At 41.7% G+C, this 26,614-nt stretch overlaps 1 protein-coding gene across 2 annotated transcripts in view; it reads left to right on the plus strand.

The window, feature by feature from the left end:
• The window catches only part of LOC105467107 (transient receptor potential cation channel subfamily C member 7), a 141,124-nt gene that overhangs the window by 63,296 nt on the left and 51,214 nt on the right, over positions 1–26,614 (plus strand). Inside the window, exons 4-5 of one of the 2 annotated variants that reach the window (XM_011716484.2) lie at positions 14,784–14,948; positions 23,449–23,665. In XM_011716484.2, the coding sequence (XP_011714786.2) occupies positions 14,784–14,948; positions 23,449–23,665 (382 nt within the window). The remainder of the gene's footprint in view (positions 1–14,783; positions 14,949–23,448; positions 23,666–26,614) is intronic. The other variant, XM_011716485.3, reaches the window with a different exon arrangement.

The following is a 26,614-nucleotide window of genomic DNA, read 5'->3' on the forward strand; positions in this document are numbered from 1 at the left end:
CAAAGAAGGAATACGTATATCCATCCCGTTGGAGGCAGAAAATAAGGCTTTGCAATTTAGAAGACAAATTCAGCCTAGATGCTTCTGTGGCTGAGTATGGCCTAACAACCACAGGATAAACTACTCAGATTCTCCTACAGAGACTGCAGAGATTAGGGGCATTCCCTAGATTACCCTAACAGAGATTTGATTTAGATGAGGGAGGGAACTGGAGGCCATTGAGAAGCCCAGAGGACATGGTGGTAAGCTGAGGCAGACGAGCTCTAGCAGCCCAGAGGAGGCCTGGGCCACAGTGGATGGGGAGGGGACTGGGGCACTGGGGACTACTGGAGCTAAGCCAAGCTCACCCTGCCTAGCAGGCAGCCAGAAGAATTCCCAAGATAGGGAAGGACCAATGAACTGGCAGAGCACAGTGTTCTTGTCCAGTCCACAGATAATATCAGAGATGCTAAACCTCTCACCAGATCCACAGCCAGCCCTCCTTATACATTTTTCCCCAGATTATTTTTAATAAAAGCAACATAATACTTGTTTTTCTAATAAGGACCTTCAGTCAGTCCTCCAAGCACTCTGGAATGACCTGCATTTGGGGGCCCATTTTGGGACCTTTATTCAAGGTCCTTATTAGAAAAGGTGAAAAGGACATGTTAAAGTGTTGGCTAATTTGGAAGAGCTGCTTGCAGTAACCATCAGGCTGAAATTCAGTGAAGTTAAAACCCATTAGGGAGGGTTTACAAAGACAAAGTTCCAACAAGCAAATCTATTAGCATCAGTTACGGATCCTTAGCTGATAATAAACCACTGCCTAGAGAAATCTGACTTCCTGTTATGAGGGCAGGGTACACATACACATATGTCATATTCTATCACAATTGTAACTGGTTATTATATTTACAGATGGTGCACAAATATCCTGAAGGTCCCTTACATGGTTGTTAAAGATTTCTTCCCAAATTAATTGACTCCTTCCCAGACAATCAAAGCCTGTGTGTTAAAAAACAGACCTTTCAGCATGATGTGAGCGAACAGCCCTGTGTGGAGTGGTGGTTAAGAATCATCAGCTTGGGCAAATTGTTTAACTTTGCTTTTCCCTCATCTCTAATGTGGGGATGACACTACTTGCCTTATAAAGTTCCAGTACATAGTAAGTACCGGACAAATTCTTCCAGGAATTATTCTGATCCATAGCCGGCACTAGTTAGGGGACCAGCTGTGTATCACCTGGGTGGCAGACGAGGCACAGCCCACTCCATGTTGTTACACTCTATTACTAGAAAAAAAAAATCTCTATTTCTAACCTTAACCTGTTCTGTCAAAATTAACATTTTATTATATTATTAAAATGTTATGTATAATCCATATATATGTGTATATATAGCATTAAATGTGTAATGACTGGAGAAACAGGCATAATCAGCATGAATTTGCTTTGTGCCTCTTGCTGGTAAGATATCTCACATATTAACTGCTGCTTGGTGTAGTTCAAGCTCTGAAGTAGGCATGTCTGGGTTCACATCCTGGCTGTGTGACCTCGGATGGGTTACTTAGCCCTCTGCCTCAGTTTCCTCCTTTGTAAAAAAAAAAAAAGATCTAGTGATTGTGCTAATGATGGAATTGTTGCAAGGATTAAATTGACCAATACATGAAAATCATTTAGAACAATGTATGGCACATCATATCCAATAAATGTTGGCTCTTAGCATTTTAAAATTTTTCTGAACTATATGAAATCTGGCTCAGTGTCTCCTGCCCAGATTGGAAGGAACTTTGGTCTCAGTCATTCTGGGAGCACCTTTTTCTGTGTTGTACCACAGCCCTGAAGACTCACTTGTGTATCTAAAGGAGAGCTCTTGGTCTATGCCCTTCTCCTATGGACACCTGATGCCACCAACAAGTGCTGATCACCACAATCTGTTCTAAGCCATGACTCCATCTTACTCATTCAACAAAGGGTTTTTTCTTTTTTTTTTTTCACCCGTTGTTTTCCTGACACTATAGCAGGTGCTGGGAATAAAACAGAAAAACAAAACAGAAAAGAAGTAACCCTTTCCTCCTGGAGCTTCAAATGAAGCAAGACCCCTCAGTCAGGCTGGTGCTAGGGCCCTCTTCAGGATTTCCACAAAGAAGACCCTTGTCACTTGGTCAATCCTCTCAGCGCTCTGGAATGATCTGCATTTGGGGGTCCATCTACCTCCAAGGCAGGGAGTTCAACTGGACCTTGATGCCTGCCATCCCACGGAAGACATTCAAACCCCACTCCCCTTTCCTGGTCTCAGGAAACATCTCTCCAACACCAAGGACTCTCCTCCAGACTCTCCTCTTCACCAAGCCCCAATCCCCCCGAAAAGCCTGCATGTGATATTCAAAACTATTCCTGGAATCTCAAGAAACTATTAACTTCTTCCTCAGCTACAACCACCAGAACACAGAGCCCTCCTGGCCACCTCCTAAGGAGGTGGAAGGCAAAATGTCACTCATTCTTCTATGATGAATTTTCAGGCAAGAAAACAAGACAGGCTCATCTCCCAGGAAGGTTATTCAGACACCCAGACACACAGATTGGGTCCAGGGAGGCGAGTGTTCATGGCTTAGGGAGCAGTAGGCGGCATCTGGACCACAGTGCTGTCAAAGGGAAGGAAGATACAGAACAGATTTGTGTGTCTGGCAACCAGAAGGAAATTAACAAGATTTTGAGACAGTAATTTCAGCAGAGTTTAAGAGCCAGATTTCAGACGGTCAGGAGGCCATAGGTAAGTGCAGCTAACAACACAGGTAAGTGCAGCTGTTGTTTGTGAGATGCTTCTACCTCTGAGAAGGGAGAGGAGCAGAGGATGAACGTTCAAGGCAGAAAGGAGATGAAGACCGAGGAAGGAGTTCTTGCCCCACAGGCCCATGGAGAAGGAGACAATGTGGAGTGCTGAGAACTAGAAACTGATGGGCGGTGTTCGACTTATCTTTTGGTGCATAAAACTTGGTGGTTTGGAAAAGAATCAATCATTTTATTTACTCACAATTCTGTAGGTCGGGAAATCAGGCAGGATTCAGCTGGGATGTTCTTATGCTAAAATCATTTGTTCAGCTGTATTCAGTTGTTTTGACTGAGATGGAAGATGTCAGAAGGCTACACCCACATTGCTGGCACTTCAATGCTTCTTTATTTTGTCTCTTTCCCTGCACATGGATATTCTGAGCTTCCTCACAGCATGGGGGTCTCAGGGGAGCTGAACTATAGCATGGCTTCTAAGAGGTAGCTTTCTCAGGAGATACTGAAGATGTCTAAGGCTCAGTCTTGGAAAGTATTGCAGCATCCTCTTCAAAGTAAGTCATTAAGAGTTATCCCAGCTTCCACCACAGGGATTTAGACCCACCTCTTGATGGAGGATTGTCAAGGTCTGATTCCAGAGCATGTGGGATGGGAGACATTGTTGTCACCATCTTTGGAAATGCCGTTTACCTCAGGAGGAGAGAAGAGTGAGAGTTCCTACTCGTGGGAGTACACTGTGGAATCAAAGAGATGAGTTGTGGATTCATTTATAAATTCGTGCATTCGATAAGTATTTCTTGAAATTATACTATGTACTGGACACTGTTCCAGGTAGTACAGGTGCAATGAGGCAAAAGAAAAAGTCCTTGCTCTTATAAAGCTTATGTTCTAGTACAGAGACAGACAATAAATACTTAATAAACTCTAGTGGTTGCCAAGTGATATAACAAAGCAGGGTTAGAGGACAGGAGGAACCGAGCAGGGGGCACAAGGAAGGCTTCTATTTTGGGCAGGGTTGTCAAGGAAGGCCTTGGTGCATTTCAGGAATACATGGAGGGGCACAGAGGCAAGAACTGGACTATCAAAAGCCTTATAGGCATGGGAAGAAACGTGAATTGTTTTTTCTAAGCATAGTTAGCAGCCATTCATCTGGTCTCTTGTTCAGCTGGGAGATTAAAAAATCTACCATCGGCCTTGCATCCTTTGACTCATCCTCAGGCCACTGGGCTTCCCTTCTAGATCCTTAGAGTCTGAGGGTAGTGTCTTTACTATAGGTTTGACATTATAGTGGCTAGAAGCCATCCAAATTTGGTCTGGAAAAAATGTTTAAAAAATCCTGCATAGCTCCAGATGGCTTTGTAAATTAAATTAGACCCACACTGGCCCAGGAACTTTCTCAATCATAATTACATTAGTGATCATTAACATTTAAAGAGGCTGCAAACAGAATACTGGATATTGCAATAAATTATCATTGTCCACTGGGCAGGTTCCATGAATCAAGTGCCCCTGGAACCTTTTGAGACTATCTGATGCTGCAATTTAAATGGAGGATGTTGTTCTGCTTCTTTGTACATGGGAGTACAATGGGGGCAAGAGTGAGAGCAAGTGCATGTGCAAAAAAAATCCATGCTATGCATATCTGGCCTGTATGTCCAAACTAAAAGTCTGTTACAACTCTACCTGGCTCCCAAGGCACCGTACTTTTCCAAGTCATGTTTAGCCTTCATCTTAGCATGACTCACAAGACCCATTACTCCTCAATGGTCCAGCCACCCTGAGCTACCTACATCTCTCCTAATATGCCAGGCTCTGAGGCTTCGGTAATAACAGCAACAATAACAACAAAGTTTTAAGTTCTTAATCTGTGCCCTTTACCATGCCAACAGCTTTGAATATACTCATTCAGTGTGTCATCAATATTGTCATCTCTGCTTTACATATGAAATAGACACAGATCAGAGGTGAAGTAACTTGCTCAAGCTCACACAGCCAGTCACAGGCGGAGGCAAGATCTAAAGCAAGCACTGACTCTGGAGCCCAAATGTTTTGCAGCTCCTTCTCCTCAGCATGCCCTTCTTCTCTCGGTGGCCTGGGTATAGCCTTCACAACTCTGCACAAAAATCCTTCCCTCAACAAGGCATTCCTCACTGTCCCTCCACATTCCTGCTTAGGCTGGGTGCCTCTTCTCTGCTGTTCCATGACACCCCTGGTTAACTCCTGCTAGGGCACTGTTGGAGCTACACTGAACTTGCCTATTTAACTGTCTGACAGGCATTGAGGGCAATGAGAGCCAGGACATTATCATCAACTTCTGTGTCCCTAGTGCCTGGCTCAGTAGATATTTGTTGAATGAATGGATGCATAGATAGATTTGAGTGTAGGTAGATGTGGCTTTAAATATATCACAATATCCAATGGGAATCAGTTTTTACTTCTAAAACATATTAACATTCTGGGAGAAAGAGATTTTATTTGCCATAGGTTGATAAAAACCAACACTCAAAGTATGACCAAAATTGACCCAACTCATTAAGAAATTTACATAGGTGTATGAATATTCACACACATGTGTGCACACACATATCATGGTGTGGAGGTTGGTCCGTCAATGACAAAGGGAGCAAAAAACAAACACAAGTGCCCAGGGTACCTTACCCTTGAATGCTGAGTAGTCATATCCTCATCTGACATCTGAGAATAGAAAATCAGAGGTCTCCTGCATGACCAGAACATGCCCCTTACCAGAAATAATGTTTCCCAGTTTTGAGGTATGATGAATTTCCACATTTCTCGGATAAGTGAAGACAGCAATTGAAGTTGTCCAAACTGAAGCCTTGGGTGGCAGAGTAGGCACAGATAGCACCAAGAGGGCAGAAGTATTCGAGGGTAGGAGTGGCAGGGTGATAAATGGAATTAGGTGATGCCCTTTAAAAGTGCTCTGTGCACTCTACACGTGAAGAGTTACAGTGTTTGTTGGAGGAGAGTGGATGTCCATTGATAGGCACACCCCATTGTTTGCATAAGGCCCAGAATCACATGAAAATGAACTAGAACTTTGTCCACATGGGTCTTTGTTGGTCAGGTTGGTGCTGGGAAATGAAAGGAGAGGAAATAAGGTTAAAAATTCCCAGAAGTAAGAAATCTGGTCAAGACCTAAGTGTGAGGAATGAGCAAGGGTTCTGAGCTCAGACCCCTTTCACCTCCCTTCTCACAAACCAAAATGAGCTATGTGCAGGGAGCTAAGAATACTGGTTCAGGATTTTACAACTCTCTTCATCCTGCCTTAGTGGGAGGCTAACTCACACTCAGATGGAAGTAAAATTAACTATGACAAGTAATCCTCATCTTGGAATTATCAGAAGTGGATTCATGCAGGCCTGGAGCCCGGGAAAGAGAATCTGTGGAACAATGAAAGGCATTACTTCACTCTGGGTTTTACTTCCAGCAACTCTGTTGGGGGACTGCCCTTTTAGAAAAGATGGGCATGAGAAGAGACAGGCATTTCTGGGGAAAACAGGCATTTCTGGGAGATCTGGAGACAGGAGCAATGAAGAGCAAATGAGATAGGAGCAATGGAAAGCAAGCAACTGCCTTTGCAAAAAAATCAGACACCCCACACACCAAGGAGGCATCAAGGTCCAAGGAACCCAGCAACTTTCACCATGTGGGCCCATCAACAGAACTGCAGGAGAAAGTTGGCCCCTGAGGACACAGCAGAGGGCAGAAAACTGGTCATACAACAGCTTGTGTCCCAGGAACTGGCCTGGCCCTGCCCGGGGCTCATTCAGGAAGGGAGGAGAGAGGAGCTGATGTCCTACACTTAGTACACTAAGTGACAGGTAGAGTGACTTGAGTAGGAATACATAGGAGGCTATCATGAAACAATCCCCTGTCATCCAGCCTGGAAAGACTCAGAACCATCAAGATTAGGGAATTATCAGGCTTCCCAAGGGCAGGGACCATAGCCATCTTGTTCACTGTGTCCTCCATTCCTAAAAGTTCTTGGTACCCGGTAACAATAGGCATTTGATATATGTCTGGTGGATGGATGGATGACTGTCTGCCAATGGTATTAGGTTTGTGCTAACCAGGTGCCAAGACCTGGCACATTTGGGTTACACACGTTATTTCTAATGCTTGAGCCAATGTCTATACCCTTATTTTGCATATATGTCTCACAATATCAAAATACTGGTAATAAGAATATTTATAACTTTAAGAATTCAAAGGTTAAAATTTAAAATTAGTAACCCTAAATCTTGAGTGTATTTTGAGTATAAAACAATACACAAAGGAAAGCATCAAGTAAAAACAAAATATGGGCAAAATAGATGTTATACATACATGAGCATTATAATATAAATTCACAGGAGATAAACTGAATTTTAAAGTGTCATTTTAAAATAATTATGTAAAAGTAAAATATAAAATGTGATTCTGAAAAGTAAATAACTCATTACTGAATTACATTCACATTTCTCTGAAAGAGAAATTTAGAAAATTTAGAATTATAAAGGGATAGTTCTAAGTAAGCTCCAAATAGTTCCCTCTGATTCCTTCATCTGCCTGCAATTGACCTAATATTTTATTTGATAATATGAGGGAATCTCTTTGAAAAATGTATGACCACCACACCCCATCCCAGTTCCATCAACCTAGGACCACCATTTTTGTACTGGTCAGACACAGTGGCTTATATTTAAAGAAAGCATTCCCACTCTGTCTTTTTTCATTTAATTAAATATAAATACAGATTCCCATGCAGATTTCCTGTGTCAATATTAATACCTTTGGGTGTGTGTTCTCCTTGTTGATAAAGTTTCTGAACTACAGTAAGAATTATTCATGCAAGAAAAACTGCTTTTAATGATAATCAAGTTTCTCTACTTTAAAGTCACAGAAAGTGGATGAATACTCTGTAAGTGAGCACATCTTTAGTTGATTAAAAAATTTGATGCATGATATAAGCGATTTGTATTTCAGAAATATTATACCAATTAAAAAGCAGTATGTTGGTAAACAGAAGTTTGCTGAGTTTAAAAATTGCACCGTAAACCAAAAACTGGAACTGCATTTTCTAAACCCTTGAAACCTCCCTTGAGTTAGTCATCATTATGGACATTCCATAAGTAGAGAAATTGAGACCTAAGGAATTAAGCTACTCAGTTCCTCAGCAATCAGTGGTGGAGCTTGTATTGACACCTGGGCAGGCTGACCCAGAGCCTGTGCATGTTCCCAAGCCTGTGAACGTTTGCAACCAAGGCACAGCACAGCCACCAGCAAGGCCTGCAGAGTTGTGGAACCAACTTGGGAATATTATCCAGTCAGAACTCAGGCTCAGGGAACTGCTGCTCTTCCTAGTAAGATGTCAGTGTCAGGTAGGATTTTGTCATGGGACTTGAAATCCTAATTAGGTCCTTCAGCAAAGTGATTGTTTAAATGGAGTTTGTACTTTTCAAGGCTATAAATCTGAGCTTGGGTGGCCTCCACATTAACCTGGGTCCTGACAAAGAAGTGATCAGGCACTTGAGCCATCATGGAATCAGCTGCTTCTATTCTTTTCTATATGTAGAAGACAGAGCCCAGGATGTCATCTTTAGCAGGATGAAGTTATCAGAAAAAGTGGCTTCAAGCCCTTCTCCTTGTGTATTTCTGATTTTTATCTCTACTGAGACTTGGCTGACCAACAGGCAGAAGGGCAGAGAGAGATGAGAGTTCTAACAGCATCTCAAATGGTGAGTCCCCTGGCCTTTGTGGAGTTGGAAAAATCACCATAATCCCTTGTGCTTTGGTGTTTCAGTCTGATTTTAAATCTACCTTGAGGAAATATAGGGTAAATGTAGTTCAAAATGCTATCTTTGATGTCAGACTGGCCTGGGTTCCAGTCCAGGCCCTGTCATCATAATCACTTTTGTGACTGAAAGTAGACAAGTTACTTAATCTGTGTCTAATGCCTCCATATTTAAAACAGAGATTTACCAACCCCACCTTAAAGAACTGATGTGAGGGTTAAATAATATAATGACTGGTAAGCACAGGGCCTGACATAGAATAGTGCTCAACAAATATTAGTGATTCCTTATTATTAAATAAATATTTTCTGGATCGATGTCAGTTTACAGTGGTACATGGCATACATAAAAATTAAATAATCCTCATCTAATCCAAGAGATAATCTTCAAACCTTATTTTGGACTCATATTTCAATCTTTTCCTACACAAGAAGATGAGTACCTGGTTTAGCTTTTATGCCCACTTCCTGCCTGCCTTTTAGTAAAGATGTGAAGACACTTAAGTGTTCATCAGGCCCTGAGTAACATGATTTGTTACATTTAGAAATTATTCTAGGATGATGAGAAAATCATGGAGAAAATCTTAGGGGATTCAAAACACTCAGTTTATCAATCACTCAACAGAAGTTTATTGAGCACCTATTACATAAAACATAAGGCTGCACACTCTTGGAGATACCTAGACAGTTGGTTCCTTCAAGATTAAAAATAACAGAAAAGACCAGATGTAGTCATAAGAGTATGTCTATCCACAACTTGACCTATGAACCATGATTACCAAGTGAGTGGGCTACAGAATAAGACCCATAGGTGTCCAAGATGTCTTTTGGGGGCTAAGGAACTTGGTGGGACTTGGAGGTAGACAGGAATTGGAGGTAGACAGGAAGTTGGGTGTTCTTTTTTTGTTTGTTTGTTTTTGATGGAGACTTGATCCATCACCCAGGCTGGAGAGCAGTGGCGCAATCTCGGCTCACTGCAGCCTCTGCCTCCCGGGTTCAAGCAATCCTCCTACCTCGGCCTCCTGAGTAGCTGGGATTACAGGCACCAGCCACCATGCCTGGCTAATTTTTGTATTTTTTTGAATTTTTTTTTTTTTAGTAGAGATGGGGTTTCACCATGTTGGCCAGGCTGGTCTTGAATTCCTGACCTCAGGTGATCCACCCACCTTGGCCTCCCAAAGGGGAAGTAGGGTCATGAAGGTTGCTAAGGCATTAAACCAGAGAAGAGCAGGATGGACCTTCTTTGAACATAGACAGGGGGTGGCTACATATGCCATGTCTGGGAACAGCATGTCGAGCAGCGTGGCTAGATGATAAGGCTCAGGAAGGGGAGGAGTTGAAAATAATCCAAGAAAATTTGCTGGACATGGCTTCCACTTCTTTGATTTCAGGTTAAGGCATAGCCTCGGGTAGGGTGGAGAGAGTTGCTGCCAGGTATGGAGGGTGGCCTCTTTGTGACACTGTGAAAGGGCAGAGGCAGTCATTTGGAGCCAGCCAGAAGCTGACTCAGCCTTCCATGGGACTCTGGCCATGACAACATAACCAGACTGGAAACCCAGTCACATCAGCACCCTCTGAGCTCTCTACTCTGAGAGGACTTCTGGTGAGCGCAGGAAAATGCTTCTACCTCCAGAAAGCCCTGCCACAGCTCCTGCCTTCACACCTACGCTCAGGAAATGGCTTGCCTCCAGCTCTGGAAGAAGTCCAGGCACCCTGAAACTGAGACATAGGCTAGTTCATTAAGGACTTTCTTCATCAAAAAATCATTCTCTGGTCAGAGAGATGCTGCTGAGTCACAGGCACAGTCCTCAGAGCAACCCAACAATTAAGGGCATTTGTGTAAGTAATCTCTGTTGGTGTAGAAAATTGGAGGTTTGCTTAAAGAGAGGTGGCAGATAGTTTTTTTGTGTCCTGCTGTCCCTGGGATACAGGAACAGAGAGCTGTCTTTGAGAATAATGGAGCAAGAGACCTAACGTAATAGTTGATATTGAATATCCGTGGGAATGAAGAGCCTGCAGAGAGGCCCGTCTCCTTTTGCTGCCCAGTGGACTTCCAGAAAGGCTCAGTCAGCAACTGCTGGCAGAACCCCCAGCTGTAGAAATGACCAAGAAGCATTCCAGAGTTAGCTGGGATCAGGGGTGCACACATGGAAGAGGAGTCAGGGGAGGGTAGAATCGAGTGTCAGACATCTATAGAGGCATCAAAATAGAATCTCCTAGCAATCAAGGAGCTATGTGACAGATGCTCAGGTGACAAAAAAATGGGAAATTCTGAAGGCAGTGCTGCAGAAACATGAGTGGGGTGGTGTGCCTAGGCAGAGTGTATGAAATAACCCCAAGTTGTAGCCCAAAATCCCCTTGAGCTTAGTTCCAATCCCTGCCCCTCTCCTTGGTTCATTTCTTGGGGCTCATTTCTCCAGATGATGCTGTGAAATTTTTCCCGGTTCATCTCTTTAAACTCCTAGCTCTACTGCCTTTGGGAATTAAGGAAGTTGTTGTTGTTGTTTCTTAATCTCCTGGCACTTCTACAGTGAAAATAAATTCAGCAGTCATGAATTCAATCATTTATCTGTTCACCGTGTCTCCTAGCAAGCCATTTTCAGCCTCTGGTACCCACATGCCTCTTCCAGATGTAGTAGCATGCAGAAGTGCAGGGAGTCGGCCACCTCAGAGGGGCAATGAGGAAGGAAGGCAATTTTGGTCCTGTGGATGGCACCAGATTTGCAATCTGAAAGCAGAGAACTCTGGCCATGCCATTTACTCAAACAGTGCCCATTTATGAACAACATGCTAACGACCACAGAAGCCCTCCAGGAGGAGTTTTCTCTCCAGCAGGGGATCATGCAGAACTATAAGTACAATGAAAGGGAGTGACTAAGAATTACTTGAGAGAAAAGAGAGACTGTCACCTGAGTAGGGCAGAGTCAGCCTTTCCATTACAGAAAATTCTGTCTCAGTGTCCCCTCCTATCTCTCCCTGCAGGCCCACTCCTCTCCAGACCCTCCCTCACCCAGCTCCTTGCACAGTCCATCTCAGTTACAAATGTAGTTTGATTTATTTTCTCTTAAGAGTCTGCTCAGCCCCATGTGAACTCCTTCGCATATTCTCGGCTCCAGCCATTACAAACTGCCTACTATCATGAATGTGAATCATGTCGCTGGGAAAATCTAGGCAGCCACATCAGTTCTTTCCTTGAAGAATTCTCCTACAAGTGTGCCACGCTCTAGGCAGGAATGGCCTAGGCATAGCTCTTGGTGGCATCCATCCTTTGATCATTCTATCCTTTTGTGAGCAAGATGCCAAAGAAAAAAAGCCCAAGACAACACCAATTTTCTGAGTTCCTATTCTGTTCTAGCTATAAGCTTTTCTTCCATCAGTTCCTCTCTGACTCTGCTTTTGAAAATCCCAGTCACACCCCGAGTTCTTCCTGCCTTTGTTCCTTAGCTGTGTGCCCTTCTGTGTAGAGTTTTCTTTGTGTCCTGTTGGTGTGCTTCATTTGCTACCCTCATCCTCCTTGGGTCAGGGATGATATTTTTTCATGCTTCAAAATCACAGGGGAAAAAAATCTTTTGATACACATTGAACTGTCTTTGAAGGGCTGCCACAAGTACAGAACAGTACCCAGATAGAGGTAAACAGCAATTTAGGCTTCAACTATCCACAACTGTTATCTTATTACATCATAAAGTCTACCTACAAACAAATAGCATGTCTGAAGCTAGGTTGCTTTATTATAGAGGGATAAATGCAGCTGTGGAAATTAGCAAAGTTTCAGTCAGAGGAAGACAGAGCCCCAAGAGACCCCTCTGTTTTAACTGGGACCACTGTCTTCCCCTGAGGCAATCAAGGGAGACTGGGGAATGGTCGCCACTGTGTTCTCTTTCAGAGCTTCTGCTCTTCTGGCCTTCTGCCCAATCTGTGGTGCTGACCTGTCTGCCAAGAAGCAGCAGCAGAAGCATGGGACAGGCTCTCCCAGATACAGACAAGAAGCAAATGATGGGGATTGCGACAGGTGTCCTCCCCAGGCAGCTGTAGTGCAGGGAGCCATAGAGTGAGTCAAATACTCATCCTCTATTTCACAGCATGTGTCGTGCCTTCTAATCAGACTATGAGTTTCTGCAAAGCAAGGCCATTTCAGTATCCACAGAAGGCTGGCAGTTGAAAAACAAAAGTGACTGCACCCCGTGCTCACCCACCACTCCCTCTGAGACTGTGCTATGACTAGACCCTGAGAATTACAGAAATGTCTGCGTGACTTTCCATGGCCTGCTCCTCTTCATTGTGAGCCAGAAAGGGCCCAGGATGTCTTATGATCTGCGTCCTTGGGGTTCCTCCCTGGGCTGAGGATAATCCACGGCTATTCTTGGAGACAAAGCATAGCAGTAATGCCACAAAGAAAAGCCAGTAATGCTACAAAGAAAAGCCTCACTTGCATCTAATATTTCAAGTAATGGTATTGTCAGGGGCTGTAGGGTCAAAGAAACCTTTGATAGTGTCCTCAAAGATTATGTGGCTGTTACTGTGAGTTACTGTGAGTTCACAGAAACGGGAAACATGTTGTCACTTACATTGTGAATTTTAAAATAGCTCTATTTATATTGTTCTTGTAATGAAAAGGGAATGTTTCACATTTCCCAGGAATCGTTGTATATGTCCCCTTAATACTCAGGGAGGCAAATGAGATGAAAATCAGCACATGACGTTCCAGGGTACTCAGTTGATAAGTCATCCCTTTGAAAAATGCCCAGTCTATCTTCTCTAGTCCATACTGCCCAGCCATGCTCTGGCAGCACATGGGTATCCTGAGTGGGGCCAAAGGGCAGACCTGTCAAAAGCAAACAAAGGCTTCCTCCTGTCATGGGGCAAAAATAAGCTAATATTTTTTTCAAATGTAAATTTTATTCCCATAAATTTTGCTTAAATATTGCCTATTACCAGTTTCCAGTTGACCCTGACTCAACTAAACAAATGGCCAATCAGCAACTACTATTTGCAGAAGAGGGATGTTCTGGTGGCAACAACTAAAGCCAATATGCTGGATCAAGCAGAAAACAAAACATTTTGTCTGTGAATATAAAAGTGTCTCATGGACCACATGGGTAGAGTGGAGCTGGGCCCTAAAGAGGTCAAACACTAGTTCAGCCTCTTTCTGCACACCATTCTCTTTCTGTTTTCAACAGACTTGTTTTGCTACTTAGTCCACAAAGTGGAATATAGCTGCCCAGACTGTCCAAGGTGACATGATAACTCTGCACTAAATAAATAGATTGCCTCTCTCAATATAGTCCCAAACACCCAGGAAAGAAAACTTGATGGGCCCAGTTTAGGTCAGGGTTACACTCCTAGTCCAATAAGCTGAATCCAGGGGTGAGGGCAGGACATGGTCACACAATAAAAAAGGGTCACAAGAGGTCTGTCTTGTAACCTAGGCATTAGGGTAGAACAGTTCCAAGAGAGAGAAGTGGTGGTAAGAAGGGTGCATGATGTCCCAGAAGGAAGCTACTCTGTGGAGGATCCAATGTAGCGATGCTCCATCATGCCACAAAAAAACTGGATTCAAGCCCAACACCACTGGGATCCAGTAAGAAAATACTGAGGAGTTTTAACACATTCTCTGGAAACACTGTAAGCATTTTTCTTTGGACTACATAGGAAAAGAGAGGGGATTTTTTTTTTTTTTTACAATATCATTTAATCCTCCAAGACAATGTGATAAACTCTGTTTTGCAGATAAGAATATTAAAGCTCAGAGAGGTTAAATAACTGTCCCAAGGTCACCCAGCTAGTAGGGGGTAGAACAAAATTCACATCCATGTCTGACTCCAAAACCCCATTCATTCTCCATCCATTCCTCTGTGTTCCTTCCCAAGTAAACTCTGCCCAGAGATAAGTCTCCCTTGGTCAGCTGAACAGCCTGAATTGAAGACAAGCATGTACCCAAAAGCTGACTTTCATTTTCTGTGCCTGAGACTTTTCTAGGCCCAGTTTACAAAGTGTGAATTCAGCCAGTCTTGCAAGGACTCTGGCCACAGCACAAAGCTCTTCAGCATCCCCAAGTCAGAAGGCCCCCTTCCTACGCCTCACCCCCACCCACTGCAGGTTCCTCAACCACCCCCAGGTGGAGCATTTCAGCCCCCAGCCACTCCTAGGTTGTATACTGTTCAAGTGCTATCGATGCCATTTTCCTGTTTGCGTTTTGTTTTTGTTTTTGTTTTGTTTTTACAGTTCGTTGCTCATCCTAACTGTCAGCAGCAATTGCTTACCATGTGGTATGAAAATCTCTCAGGCTTACGTCAACAGTCTATCGCTGTGAAATTCCTGGCTGTCTTTGGAGTCTCCATAGGCCTCCCTTTTCTCGCCATAGCCTATTGGATTGCTCCGTGCAGCAAGGTACAGACTGCTTAAGGTGCATGTCGTTTGCGGTTATTTCTTCTCTCTTCTTAGCATGATCTGAAGTCCATTTTATTCAAATTAGCAGTTGATTTTTTCCCATATTTAAAGAAAATATTCCTGAGATGCCCAGTGAAAGTAGGAAACCACATAAAAGGAAAAATGTTAAGACGTGCTTTTTTAAATCTTTTTTTTTTTCAAAGAGAGACAGGAGTGATAAAATTTTAAACATGAGAGGCATAATTTGAAAGGATTAATAACAGAATTGAGAATAAAGATACTTTTCTTCTTCTAATTATGCAATGTCCTAAGCATGTCCTCCAAACCCACAGTATAATAATTGTAATCATGGTAATAGTAATAGCCAACATTTGAGTAGTTTCTCTTCTCTAAGCCCTTTTCATGGAATATCTCATTTCACAGTCTCAATTACATTGTGACATGTATGCTTTATGAAGTAGGTCCAGAAAAGAGAAATGACTAGTAGGCTGGAAATCAAACACAGCTCATGCTGGGGTACTGCAGACCCACTGCAAACATCTTCCTAGTTTCCCTGGCCCCTTTGATGAGGTTCTGGCTCACATGGACAGCTAATTAGATTGCAGGAAGGAAAAAGGCAAAGGAAAGAGAAGAGCTCAAAAGGAGTGTTATTTCCCTGAGGGGGAGGGTCCAGTGCCCACCAGTGATAGAAGGAGTGGAACCTGCAGGTGCCAAGCTGCCCTACTGCCCGCTCCACCATCCCCACATCCCAGTCACATGGGTCAAAGCCACAGAAAGTACCAGTACTCCAGCTTCGGGGCAGAGTCAGTGCTTTTAAGACCAAACCATGCAGAAATTTTGAAGTATGTTTCATGGGTTTAAGATTGTCAGTAAAGGTTCTAAAGCTGCATTTACCTAGTGATACATTTAAAAAGGAATTAAGCTTAGGTAATCAACATTCAGTAGGAGAAATATGACTGCAGGGAGATTAGTTCCACAGGCAATTTGATCAGGTAATGTGGTTAATAAAACTGTCACCAGTGAACCGACCCTCTTGTCAACTCCGCTTAGGAGTAACTCATACCAGAATGACAGCTGTGAGACTTCGGGGCTGCTGGTGAGGCCACCTAACCAGACAATCAATGAACTGACTGCCTCAGAGTAGGTGCAGGGTCTCAGAGAGAGGTCAAGCCCCAAATCCTTCTTCTGGAGAGTAGTATTAAAAATGGAAGCCCTCTTACTGAACTTCTACAGTATTCAACCTTACATCTATTGAGGATTTTGCTTCTATGGCAGTCTATAATGCCAGGAACTTTCAGATCAGAATTTCCCAAATAATATAAATGTAGGTAAAGGCAATTTTTTCTCTCCTTCATTATGAGCTGAAAAAACACAGTGGGTGAAAAAACTAACCAGATTTAAAGCTGGCTTGAAGCTGGTCATGGGTTTTAAGCACAGTCTGTATTGTAAGTTGCCTTCACCCAGAGCCCCAGTGAGTAGGGACATTTAACTTCACTCTCTCTGAACCCCAGAACAAATTCTAGGCTGTTCAATCATTAAAATAACAGCAACTTTGTGGAGAAAGTGCTGCCAATCCTCACTTTTGCTGCAAAGCTAAATGTGACAGCTTCCAGGAACCTGGGACTAGCCAACAGGAACAAACTGGTTTGCCTCTGACTGCCTAGTGGCCTGAGAAAAGACTCAGAAAGAGATGATGTGCCAGTTGCTGACTAAATTGTTTGGAATTCTGGTAGCTCTGAGAAGAATCTTGGTACACACGCAGATGTGATCCCATTAAAGTGTGTGGTTGCAGAGAGGGATTTCTAGAATTTCTTGGGCCTAGTAAATCCAGGAAGCTAATAGCACCTGGGACACAGGGGTCAGACCTATGGCAGTCTTCTGTAACACTCTGGAGGAAACAGTTGCAAGGAAGTTTGACCCATAATGGGGGTTTCCTCACCTCTGTTTAGATACTCGTTTGATTGACATTTGGTGCCCCCAGAAGTTCCAATAAGACTTTAAAAAAAAGAAACTCAAGATAAACATGAGCTGATCATTAAGCCACTTGTCACTTCTATGCACTTTCTAGATTCCAAGTCTGAGCTCAGTGCAGTAGAGGGCATGTCAATAACTGAGTCTGTGGCATGAGATGACTCTTGGTGGCACTGCTCATTACAACCAAAGATTCCCTCATTAAAGAGCTGTCGAACTTGCTCTGAGGCAGCCAAAGGACAGATAAAACAGTCAAGATATTTTTAGTCTTTCCTTTCACCATTTAGAAAGAAATCTTTTCAACTTTGGCAGAGATATTACTGGGAATTACAGAGAGGTCACATCTACCATGTGACAAAACCAGCCCCTCTAAGGGTTCCTGATGCCGAGAAAAACCATGTCTCCCAAAAGGAGGGCAATGGTGAAGTCTGTTAATGGGCTGGCAGCCCTCCTCCTGAGGGGTCACTGTCTTTATATCTGTCTATATCTGTAATTCCAGGAAAAGGACAATGTCATTTCAGAGATCTCCTGTTCTAATGACATTATTACCCCTCTTTCTAAAAACTTAGACCTTGATATTATTTTATAAATGTATTCATAAAATGTCACTTGCAAACTTCATCAACTAATGCCCATCAATTTCTAGTAAATGTTGAGATTTCTGTTTCCAGCCCAATGGTGCATTTACTTCCTAATAGTTGCTGCCCTCATTTAGAGACTATTAGAAACATCAAAATTACTTGATTAGTCAGCCATAATGACCGCATCATTTCTTTCCTATTGAATTATCAAGGCTGTCGATTCTATTTTTATATTAAGTTTCTGAGGGTCCCTAAGAAAGACAGTTAAATAAGGAAATCACAAGGCGAAAGGTGTCAACAGAAGTTCAGCTTACTAATATGTTGGTTGAAGAGGATAACCAAGTCACAGATGGCTACATATAACGATAAATGCAGGCCTGGAGCATGGGACAGGTTTATGTGGGTCAAGAGAAAGAACAGTGATTCTGTTTATCATTTCTCATTGTCATCACCAACTTAGTTGAGCTCAGGCAGCCCACTGGGAGAGCAGTGAATTCTAATCCTCATGGACGCACGGCAGTTAGGTCTCTGTTTGCCTAGAGAGTTCTTTATTCTCTCAACAAGGGCTCCAGTATCAAAGGGTCTTTATAGCTGCCTAAGCTGTTTCCATCCTTTGCTATCCTATTCTGATTTGTAATTTAGATTGTCTGCCTCTTAAGATCTCCGAGCCAAAAGAATAAATAACAGTCTTCTTCAAAGGTTCCAACAGTGTCTCTATATGATGTGGCAGACACCAGCATCATGCGAATGCTGAGGAACTGCACCAGTTTTAATTATAACAGGGAAAGAGAAGCTGACCTCATCTATTACGTGTTAACCATAACTGTTCAAGTGTCCTCAAAATTTGCCCCAGCACTCAGGCAGGAGGAACTGTAAACAACTTTAGAATCCAGCCTTATGTCTTTGCAGTGTGCAATCTAACAGTCCTTACAGCCATAATCCTTGCTTGGAGAAATATAAAGTTGTTACCCTCTCTCCAACATCCCAAACACAAACATCTAGTAAGGAAGGCATGAGTGAGCGGGCAGCTTTGAAAGATCTCTGTTTTGCCTTACCAAAGCTGAAATGGCTTGAAAGGGGTCCTCAAACCATGTGGTTCAGGGCCCAACCAGAAGAGTACAGCAACTCCAGAGATCTCTGTTTCTCCACATTTATCTCTACCAGAGAGCTACACTCGATTAAAGAAAGTCACAACACAATTTTTGAAGCATAGCCATGGAGGGGAAATTTGTGTCAGGAAATGCAGCACTGGTGCTCTTACATCACTAATGCTTCTATTCCCAAGTCCAAAAGGCTAGTCCAGCACCTGTCACCCTGCTGAGATAGGATTAAAGAGTGCCGGAAGCTGATCGCTTTCAGACTTAGCCCAGACTGAGCCCTGCAACATTTCTCCCCATCTCTCCATCTATTTCCTACCACAGTTTTTAGCCTGTGTCTCTCCACACTAGAAAATCAGCAACTTTGAAGGGAAGATCCAACTTTTACAGCTTGTTTTATCTCTATCACCTCCAGTGCCCAGCATCATGTTGCATATAGATAGCGCAACAGGCTATCTATAAGAGATATCCCAAACAGGCTCGTGGCATAAACACATAAGGATTCCGTGTGGGTCCACCTTTGTGTCAAGTTTAAGATTCCTCTTAGGAGAATGTCCTGAGACCCTCCAGTGCCATATATTGAGTACTTCCCATACATCAGGCACTGCTCTAACTGCTTTGTGTGTATTAAATCATTCATTGCTTACATTGACCCTATGCAGTTGGCACTATTTTTATCCCCATTTTATAGAAGAAGAAACTGAAACACTAAGGGATTAAATAACTTGTTTTTAAAAATATATATGAAGCTGTGGTTTAAACCTAGAGTCTCTGGCTCCAGAGATCTGCCCTTAACCGCTGCATGCAAATGCACATGCCCATTACAGTAGCACCATTACAACCTTCAACGCCTAAAGTAGACATCTTAGCTGCTGACTAACTGACCTTGAAATGGACTTGATTTAGATCTTAAAAGTTGGTAGGACTTTTTTAGAAAGAAGTCAAAACCACCAGATGACAAACTCTGTCCCTTCCTTTTCTTTCACTGGAGTCCTACTTTGTAAATCCCTCTTCAGCCCCCAAGACAAAGTGTGGATTTACATTGTAACATGTGGAGAAATATCAAGTCATTACAATGTGTAGATTGACACTGTAATGTGAGAACACTGATTACAGGCACCCAGTAAACACCATCACTATCCCACCCCATCATAAAAGGGAAAAATCCTGAGCCCTGTGTTAGACATTTTGAATAAGAGTTTCAGGGGGAGCATCTTGAGGAATCTGCCTCTAATTTAACCAGGATCTCGCTAACATTTGAGAATCACCCAACATTAAAGCTGTGCATGATTCTTTTGGGAACGATTAATCCAAGTTTGCTTTCACTCAGTTTCTAACTTGTAAGCCAGGCCCTTGCTTAAGACCATGGCACCCAGTGGAAAGTGAGGGTGGTATTTGGTGAAGGAGTCTGTCATAAAAGACTAGGAAGATGCTGGAAACCTTATCTGAGTGATGTACCACAATCACAGTCACAGGCCTATGTTGCTGGGATGTGAGGATTCGCACATCCAGGTCCCACTTAGGTGCTTACACTTGTGGGGGCTAAGAGCCCAGTGGCATGGAACACGGACTTGGTGCTGACCAGTAAACGCAGGTGCCCACCCCGAGGGTCCATGAAGGCAGTTTGTTTAGAGCCAATACAGGGGCACTATTCAGTTGCTTTGACATTCATATATTTCTCAGAGCCAAAGAATAGTGGCCAGGAAGCTTGGGGTGAGCCAGAGACTTCAGTTCTACAAGCTTTTATTTCCTGACGTGTTCTCAGCTCATAAGGTCCTAGTAATGACTGAACTGCTTTAGACCACATTTTTGGGCTCCTCAGTTCTGCACTCCAGGCACAGTGGGCTAAGGCCCACATCTTCATCTCTTTTTACACCTAATGCTAGTACCTGACCCAGCTTTAACGATTCTGCAGCTAAGAGCTGCTGGCATGTATTGGTTGACTTTTCTCCTTTCTTTTGGCTCATCTGGTGGCCTTGCAAATGGAGGAAATTTTCCCCAAAGGTAATTTACTTCAAAAATTATCTGTGTGAGTCAAATAGGGAATTTTACAAATAAAGAAAAAGGAAACCATTGAAATGACTGGATCTCATTTGACCTTTATCAAAGTTTTACCAGATAAAAAGATGCATTCAAACCCAAAAGTATAGGAAAAGAACATCAATTCCCAACCTCACTTTTCCTCCCTATGACCTAGATCAAGTGGGAACTGAGCCCAGGGTAACTTTCCATCAAATCACCAAAAGACATTATCAGGACTTTTTATTATGGTTTATAGTAAATATAATAATTTTTGCAGATTCATCTTCTTCTAGAAAATAACAGCTTGAAGGAGGTAACAAAGAGAATATTAAATTCCTTAAACCAGATCTGGGGAAACCCAAAGCCAGCTTGGGTGCAGGTACATACAAATTCCAGCAATCAGGTGCCTCACCTGGGTGAGAAGTTGGAGAGGGAGAAGTTGGAGAGGTATACCCCACATCCTCATCCAGATGATCACTGAATATACTAGGTAAAGCCCACAGATAAAGGATGGGGAAAACTGACCCCTTAAGAGTTGTGTCTATCTCAGAGTTCCCCAGCTTTTTCCAGAGTTCCCCAGCTTTTTCCAGAGTTCCCCAGCTTTTTCTAATACTCTTGAAACCTTGCTGGGATACACAAGACCTAGTATCCCTTGCCCTCTCTTCAGTTTCCCCTCTCCTCACGCTCTAGTCTCCTCCCTGCAGTCATTCTCCATCTCCCTTCACCTCTCATCACCAGCTCAGTCAGGACACAGTGACAAGAAACAATGTGATGACTACCTAAGGCTGTCTCCTGGATACGCCAAAACATCCCAAAGTCCTGGTTGGGAAATGGGACTCCAAGATGCTAACAACATTTGCTAAAATGCCAAAAACTTCAAACTAGCTATTTAATATCATATAAGTCAAAAAGAGACATAGTTTAATTCAGTTTTGTACTGAATTTATATAAAATATACTTGTCCTTACATTTAATCTCTGCATTCTATAACTAGCACATCTGTCTATTGCCAAAAAAAATCTAAAGTCCCTATTTTTGTAAATAATAGACAGTATACAGAAATGTTACTGTAAAATATTTGTGGGAATATTGTCAGATAAACCACTTTTTTTTTTTTTTTTTTTTTTTGAAACGGAGTCTCGCTCTGTCACCCAGGCTGGAGTGCAGTGGTGCGGTCTCGGCTCACTGCAAGCTCCGCCTCCCGGGTTCATGCCATTCTCCTGCCTCAGCCTCCCGAGTAGCTGGGACTACAGGCACCCGCCACCGCGCCCGGCTAATTTTTTGTATTTTCAGTAGAGACGGGGTTTCATCGTGGTCTCGATCTCCTGACCTTGTGATCCACCCACCTCGTCCCCCCAAAGTGCTGGGATTACAGGTGTGAGCGACCGCACCCGGCCAACATCTCTTTATATTTCTGAAGTTATTCCTAGTGTCATATGACAATACGCAGATGAATTCTAACACAAGCAGGGATTCCTAATGTTTGAATATTTTTTTAAATCCAGATTTTTAAAAAGATAAAAACTAATACTTTATTTTAATAAATGGGTTCTGTAGCATCAGAATCATAATAATGCTATGCTAATAACTACAATAATTAAAGTGGATGATTAACATACTGAAGCACATTAAAAGAACATTATCAAATCATCTGATTTATAAATGTTGTGTTGAACATAGTCACAATTGGGAAAATTCTACTTAGAGAAACCCCTGTAACTGATCTTCTGTTGAACCAATAGTCTATCTCCTGGGTAACATTTCACTCTAGGACTGCTGAATGAGGCAGAATGTGAAAGTCAAGTAATCAGTCACTGGTTATAATTGAGTATCTACCTTGGAAAAGAAACTGAGCTTCAGAAAAGATGTTCCTCTTTGCTCTTATTATCATACCTGGATGAGGGGTAGGATTTGGTGCTTAGATGAGGGCAATGAGCTGGAAAAGTCCCAACTGAGTTCATTAACAGGAGGTTGGCAAGTACTCAATGTGCAGCCCTCAAGTCGATCCCAAAGATCCAAGTGGCCTTTGGATGGGGTGCCATGAGATAGAGAAGATGTGACTAGTATTTGCTCCTTAATAGGGCATCTTTTGGACCATTTCCAGCTTGTGACATTTCAGGCACTAGGCCAAAAGGAAAACTTCAATGAATTTTAGAATACTATCATAGAGGCTATGTTCTATAAAGATGCTGCAATAAAATTCAAATTTTTTAAAGCAGGGATAAAAAAAGTCCTCTGTGTCTGGAAATGAAATAATCCTTGAGTTAAAAATGAAATAAAAATATAATGTATAAAATACTGTAACTGAATGTCAATGAAAATGCTGCAAGGGAAAATTTAGGAGAAGGCAGCTAAAGCAGTACCTAATGAGAAATGTATAGCTTTAAATAAATGTATCAACATACAAGAAAGGTTGAGAACAAATACTCTAAGAATGAAGCCCAAGTGAGTAGATATAAACAAAAACTGAGCATACTCAAAGCACATTTTTTAAAGTTGTGAACTTTATGCAGACATTATTTTTTCATATTCATGCAGTTGGAGGTATCAGTGCAATCAGATGTAACATGGTGATTGTCAGGTGTGTGCTATCAATTCTCTTAGCCCCTCCCACTAAGTCTTCTAAATGGGAAAATATTGACCAAGTAAGTTTGGTCAAGCAGCATCTCACATAAAAGTTCAAGAAAAAATGTTATATGGGTTCAGTTAGCAGTTTCTGTCCAAGACGAAGGATTCTCTGGTTAAACCTTGGTGAAAGCGATGTTTTAAAGAAAGACTTGCATCCACCTAGAGCCAGTTTAACATGTCTTGCACATGTTTTCTTTCCAGCTAGGACGAACCCTGAGGAGCCCTTTCATGAAGTTTGTAGCTCATGCAGTTTCTTTTACAATCTTCTTGGGATTATTAGTTGTGAATGCATCTGACCGATTTGAAGGTGTTAAAACCCTGCCAAATGAAACCTTCACAGACTACCCAAAACAAATCTTCAGAGTGAAAACCACACAGTTCTCCTGGACAGAAATGCTCATTATGAAGTGGGTCTTAGGTAAGCAAGTCACTCTACTTTTATTCTCTCCTTGCTAATTATAGTAGGACATTATTAAACTCTGACTTCTGAACTTCTTCCTCCCCTCTTCAGTGTACTCTTGATAGACAAAATGGTGAGTAGATTACCAACAAGAAAGTCATAGTCATCTTCTGTCTTTAAGATACACAGACCTGTATACAAACTCCAGTTTTGAAAGGAAATGTTTGGGGTGGCGGAGGGGGGGCCAGAAATTTTTTAAGTACATACATTGAACATTCATTATACATATATTGAAAGTAGTTTCATGGGAAAACATATTATTTTGATCATTTAAACATAGTCCATCGGAAGTCTTAAGAAAACAAGTTCAGATTTTTAAAAAGGGCATAAAATTGCATAGCTTAAAAGATATTTCTGTTATCACTAAATATTGGTATATAGTAGAACTGTGATAATAAATATACATCTAAAAACTTACAGGAGTAACATTTTCTTATTATTTGTGTAAGTGGGTGTACTAAAAAGCTATGAAATTCCTCTTGTAGTGGTATTTCATGCTGCCATGGTGTGCCACTGGAGCTGCCAAGGAAATTGTTCCCAATTTCCTCATTGATTAACTAAGAAAGGCTGTCTTTTACCCAATTTATGAGAACCATTACTAGAAGGAATAATCAAAATAAAATAAAACTGGCAGTGACTAAAATTGAATGTGGCAAAATGTGTTATAGATTTTTCTAACAATGAGAGCTGCAAAATCGGTTGATTAAAAAAAAATCAGTCTTAGTAGGAAAAAATTAAAAATTGCAAAAACTAAAATCAGTGACTCTGTATATAAACCTTATCAATAAATTTTAAGATTTTCATCAAAAATATGTAAAATGAATTTGATGGGAATATTTTAAGTAAAACAAGCAAAACAGAAGATAAAAAAAGACAAAAAATCAATATCAAGATTTGACCAAGTAATTCAATTGGCTTAATGGTGTTCACCTCAGATTTTGCTTTCTGGACAAAAATTTAATATTGGTATAATTTTCATTATGTTTATATTCACAATGAGTCAAAATGTATTCAGGGTCAATGTGTCTGTGCCATCAATCAACAAAATCACAATGGAACAAACACCTGAAAAGGTAACCTAACATATGGCCTGTGCTAATTAAATAATATAGCCCAAGAGTGCTACAAGAGTAGAACCACTAGAGAACATCCTATGGATGCCTAAGCTGAGACCAGTTGGAAAAATGGTCTCTAAGTTGGATTTCTAAATAGACAAAGGAAGATGAGATGAACAGTTTTATCCAAAGGGCATAGGAAGGATAACCCACCAGGCTTTCAAGGGACTTTATAAAACCAGCAACCCAGCCAGGCACAGTGGCTCACACCTGTAATCCCAGCACTTTGGAAGGCTGGGGGAGGCGGATCACAAAGTCAGGAGTTCGAAATCAACCTGATCAACATGGTGAAACCCTGCTCCTACTAAAAACAAAAAATTTAGCCAGGCATGGTGGTGTGCACCTGTAATCCCAGCTATTCAGGAGGCTAAGGCAGGAGAATCTCTTGAACCTGGAAGGCAGAGGTTTCAATGAGCCAAGATTGCGCCACTGCACTCCAGCCTGGGCGACAGAGCAAGACTCTGTCTAAAATTTAAAAAATAAATAAAAATAAAAAACCAGCAACCCTGTGACCAAAGGCTCATTTAGTAGAGTCACTGGCACTAAAGTTGTGAAGGGACATTAAAGTTTGTTACAGAGTGAGTTCTGTGGCCTTACCTTCACAATTCAGAATCTATCCCAGTTCTCCCTAGTACATATGCCATTGTTTAACTAAATTGAGCATTTTAACATAGGCGCTTAGAAAAAATCTCACATGTTGGATTTATGAATAAAATTTAAAGTATTTACAGCACCAATCACCCACCCACCCCATTTTCCCACTTGGACCCCAGGTAGAAGACTCTGGTAAATGCAACCGTACTTTCCCTTGAACAGGTGTAGCTACTGTTAATGGAACCTCTTGAACAAGGACTTCCTCCTGAGTCCTCATATTTCTCTTCCTGGGTGTCAGAGCATTATTCCAATAAGAGGGATGTATCTCTAGCTATAGGATCCCCAACTTGTATAGCTTAGTCCCTGCTTCTGATACTCAAAGCAGAGTTCAAGACTGTTAAATCAGAAGTGCTGTAGAGGGAAGAACTTATTTCTCATTGGCCTCTTTCCAGAAGGAAGATTCTAATTACTTTTTCTTCCCTAGAGAATGTTTTCAAATTTTTTATTACAAATAATTTTAATGAAACGCAAAACATCAAGAAAAGAGCATAATGAATTCCATGGATCTATCTCTCACGTTCAACACTTACCAATTCATGGCCAATCTTTGCTCCATCTATACTTCCCCCATCTCCCTTCTCTCTAACCTTGAATTATTTAGAAACAAACCCCAGTTATCATAAATTTATTCTGTAAACATTTGTGTACATCACTGAAATGTAACATTTCTTTTTCCTTTTATTAATCTTTTTTCTTTCTGTGCTTCACAGTCCCTGATGTTTTTTTCCTGTGGTTTTTGTGATTTTAATTCCAATCAGTGGGTTTTTCATTTCTGATATTATATTTTTCAATTATTAAAATCTTACTTGGTTCTCTATCTCCCATTTCCTTTCTCATCATTTTTGTATTTTCCTTTAAATCCTTGAACATATTTACAGTAACTGTTTTGAAGCCTTGACTCCTAACTCCACCATCTCTGTCATTCCTGGGTTGATTTCTATTGACTAATCTTGCTACCTAATTATGGATGACCTTTTCCTGCATCTTGAAATGTTTGGTAATTTTTTGTTGAATGATGGGCACTCTGCATGTTATGATTGTGAGCCTCTGGATTTTGTCTTCCTTCAAAGTTTTCAGCATTATTCTGACAGGCTGTTATGTCACTTGTGACGAGTTTGATCCATGTAAAGCTTTCTCA

Source organism: Macaca nemestrina, chromosome 6 (genome assembly GCF_043159975.1).
Source record: "Macaca nemestrina isolate mMacNem1 chromosome 6, mMacNem.hap1, whole genome shotgun sequence".
NCBI lineage: Eukaryota > Metazoa > Chordata > Mammalia > Primates > Cercopithecidae > Macaca > Macaca nemestrina.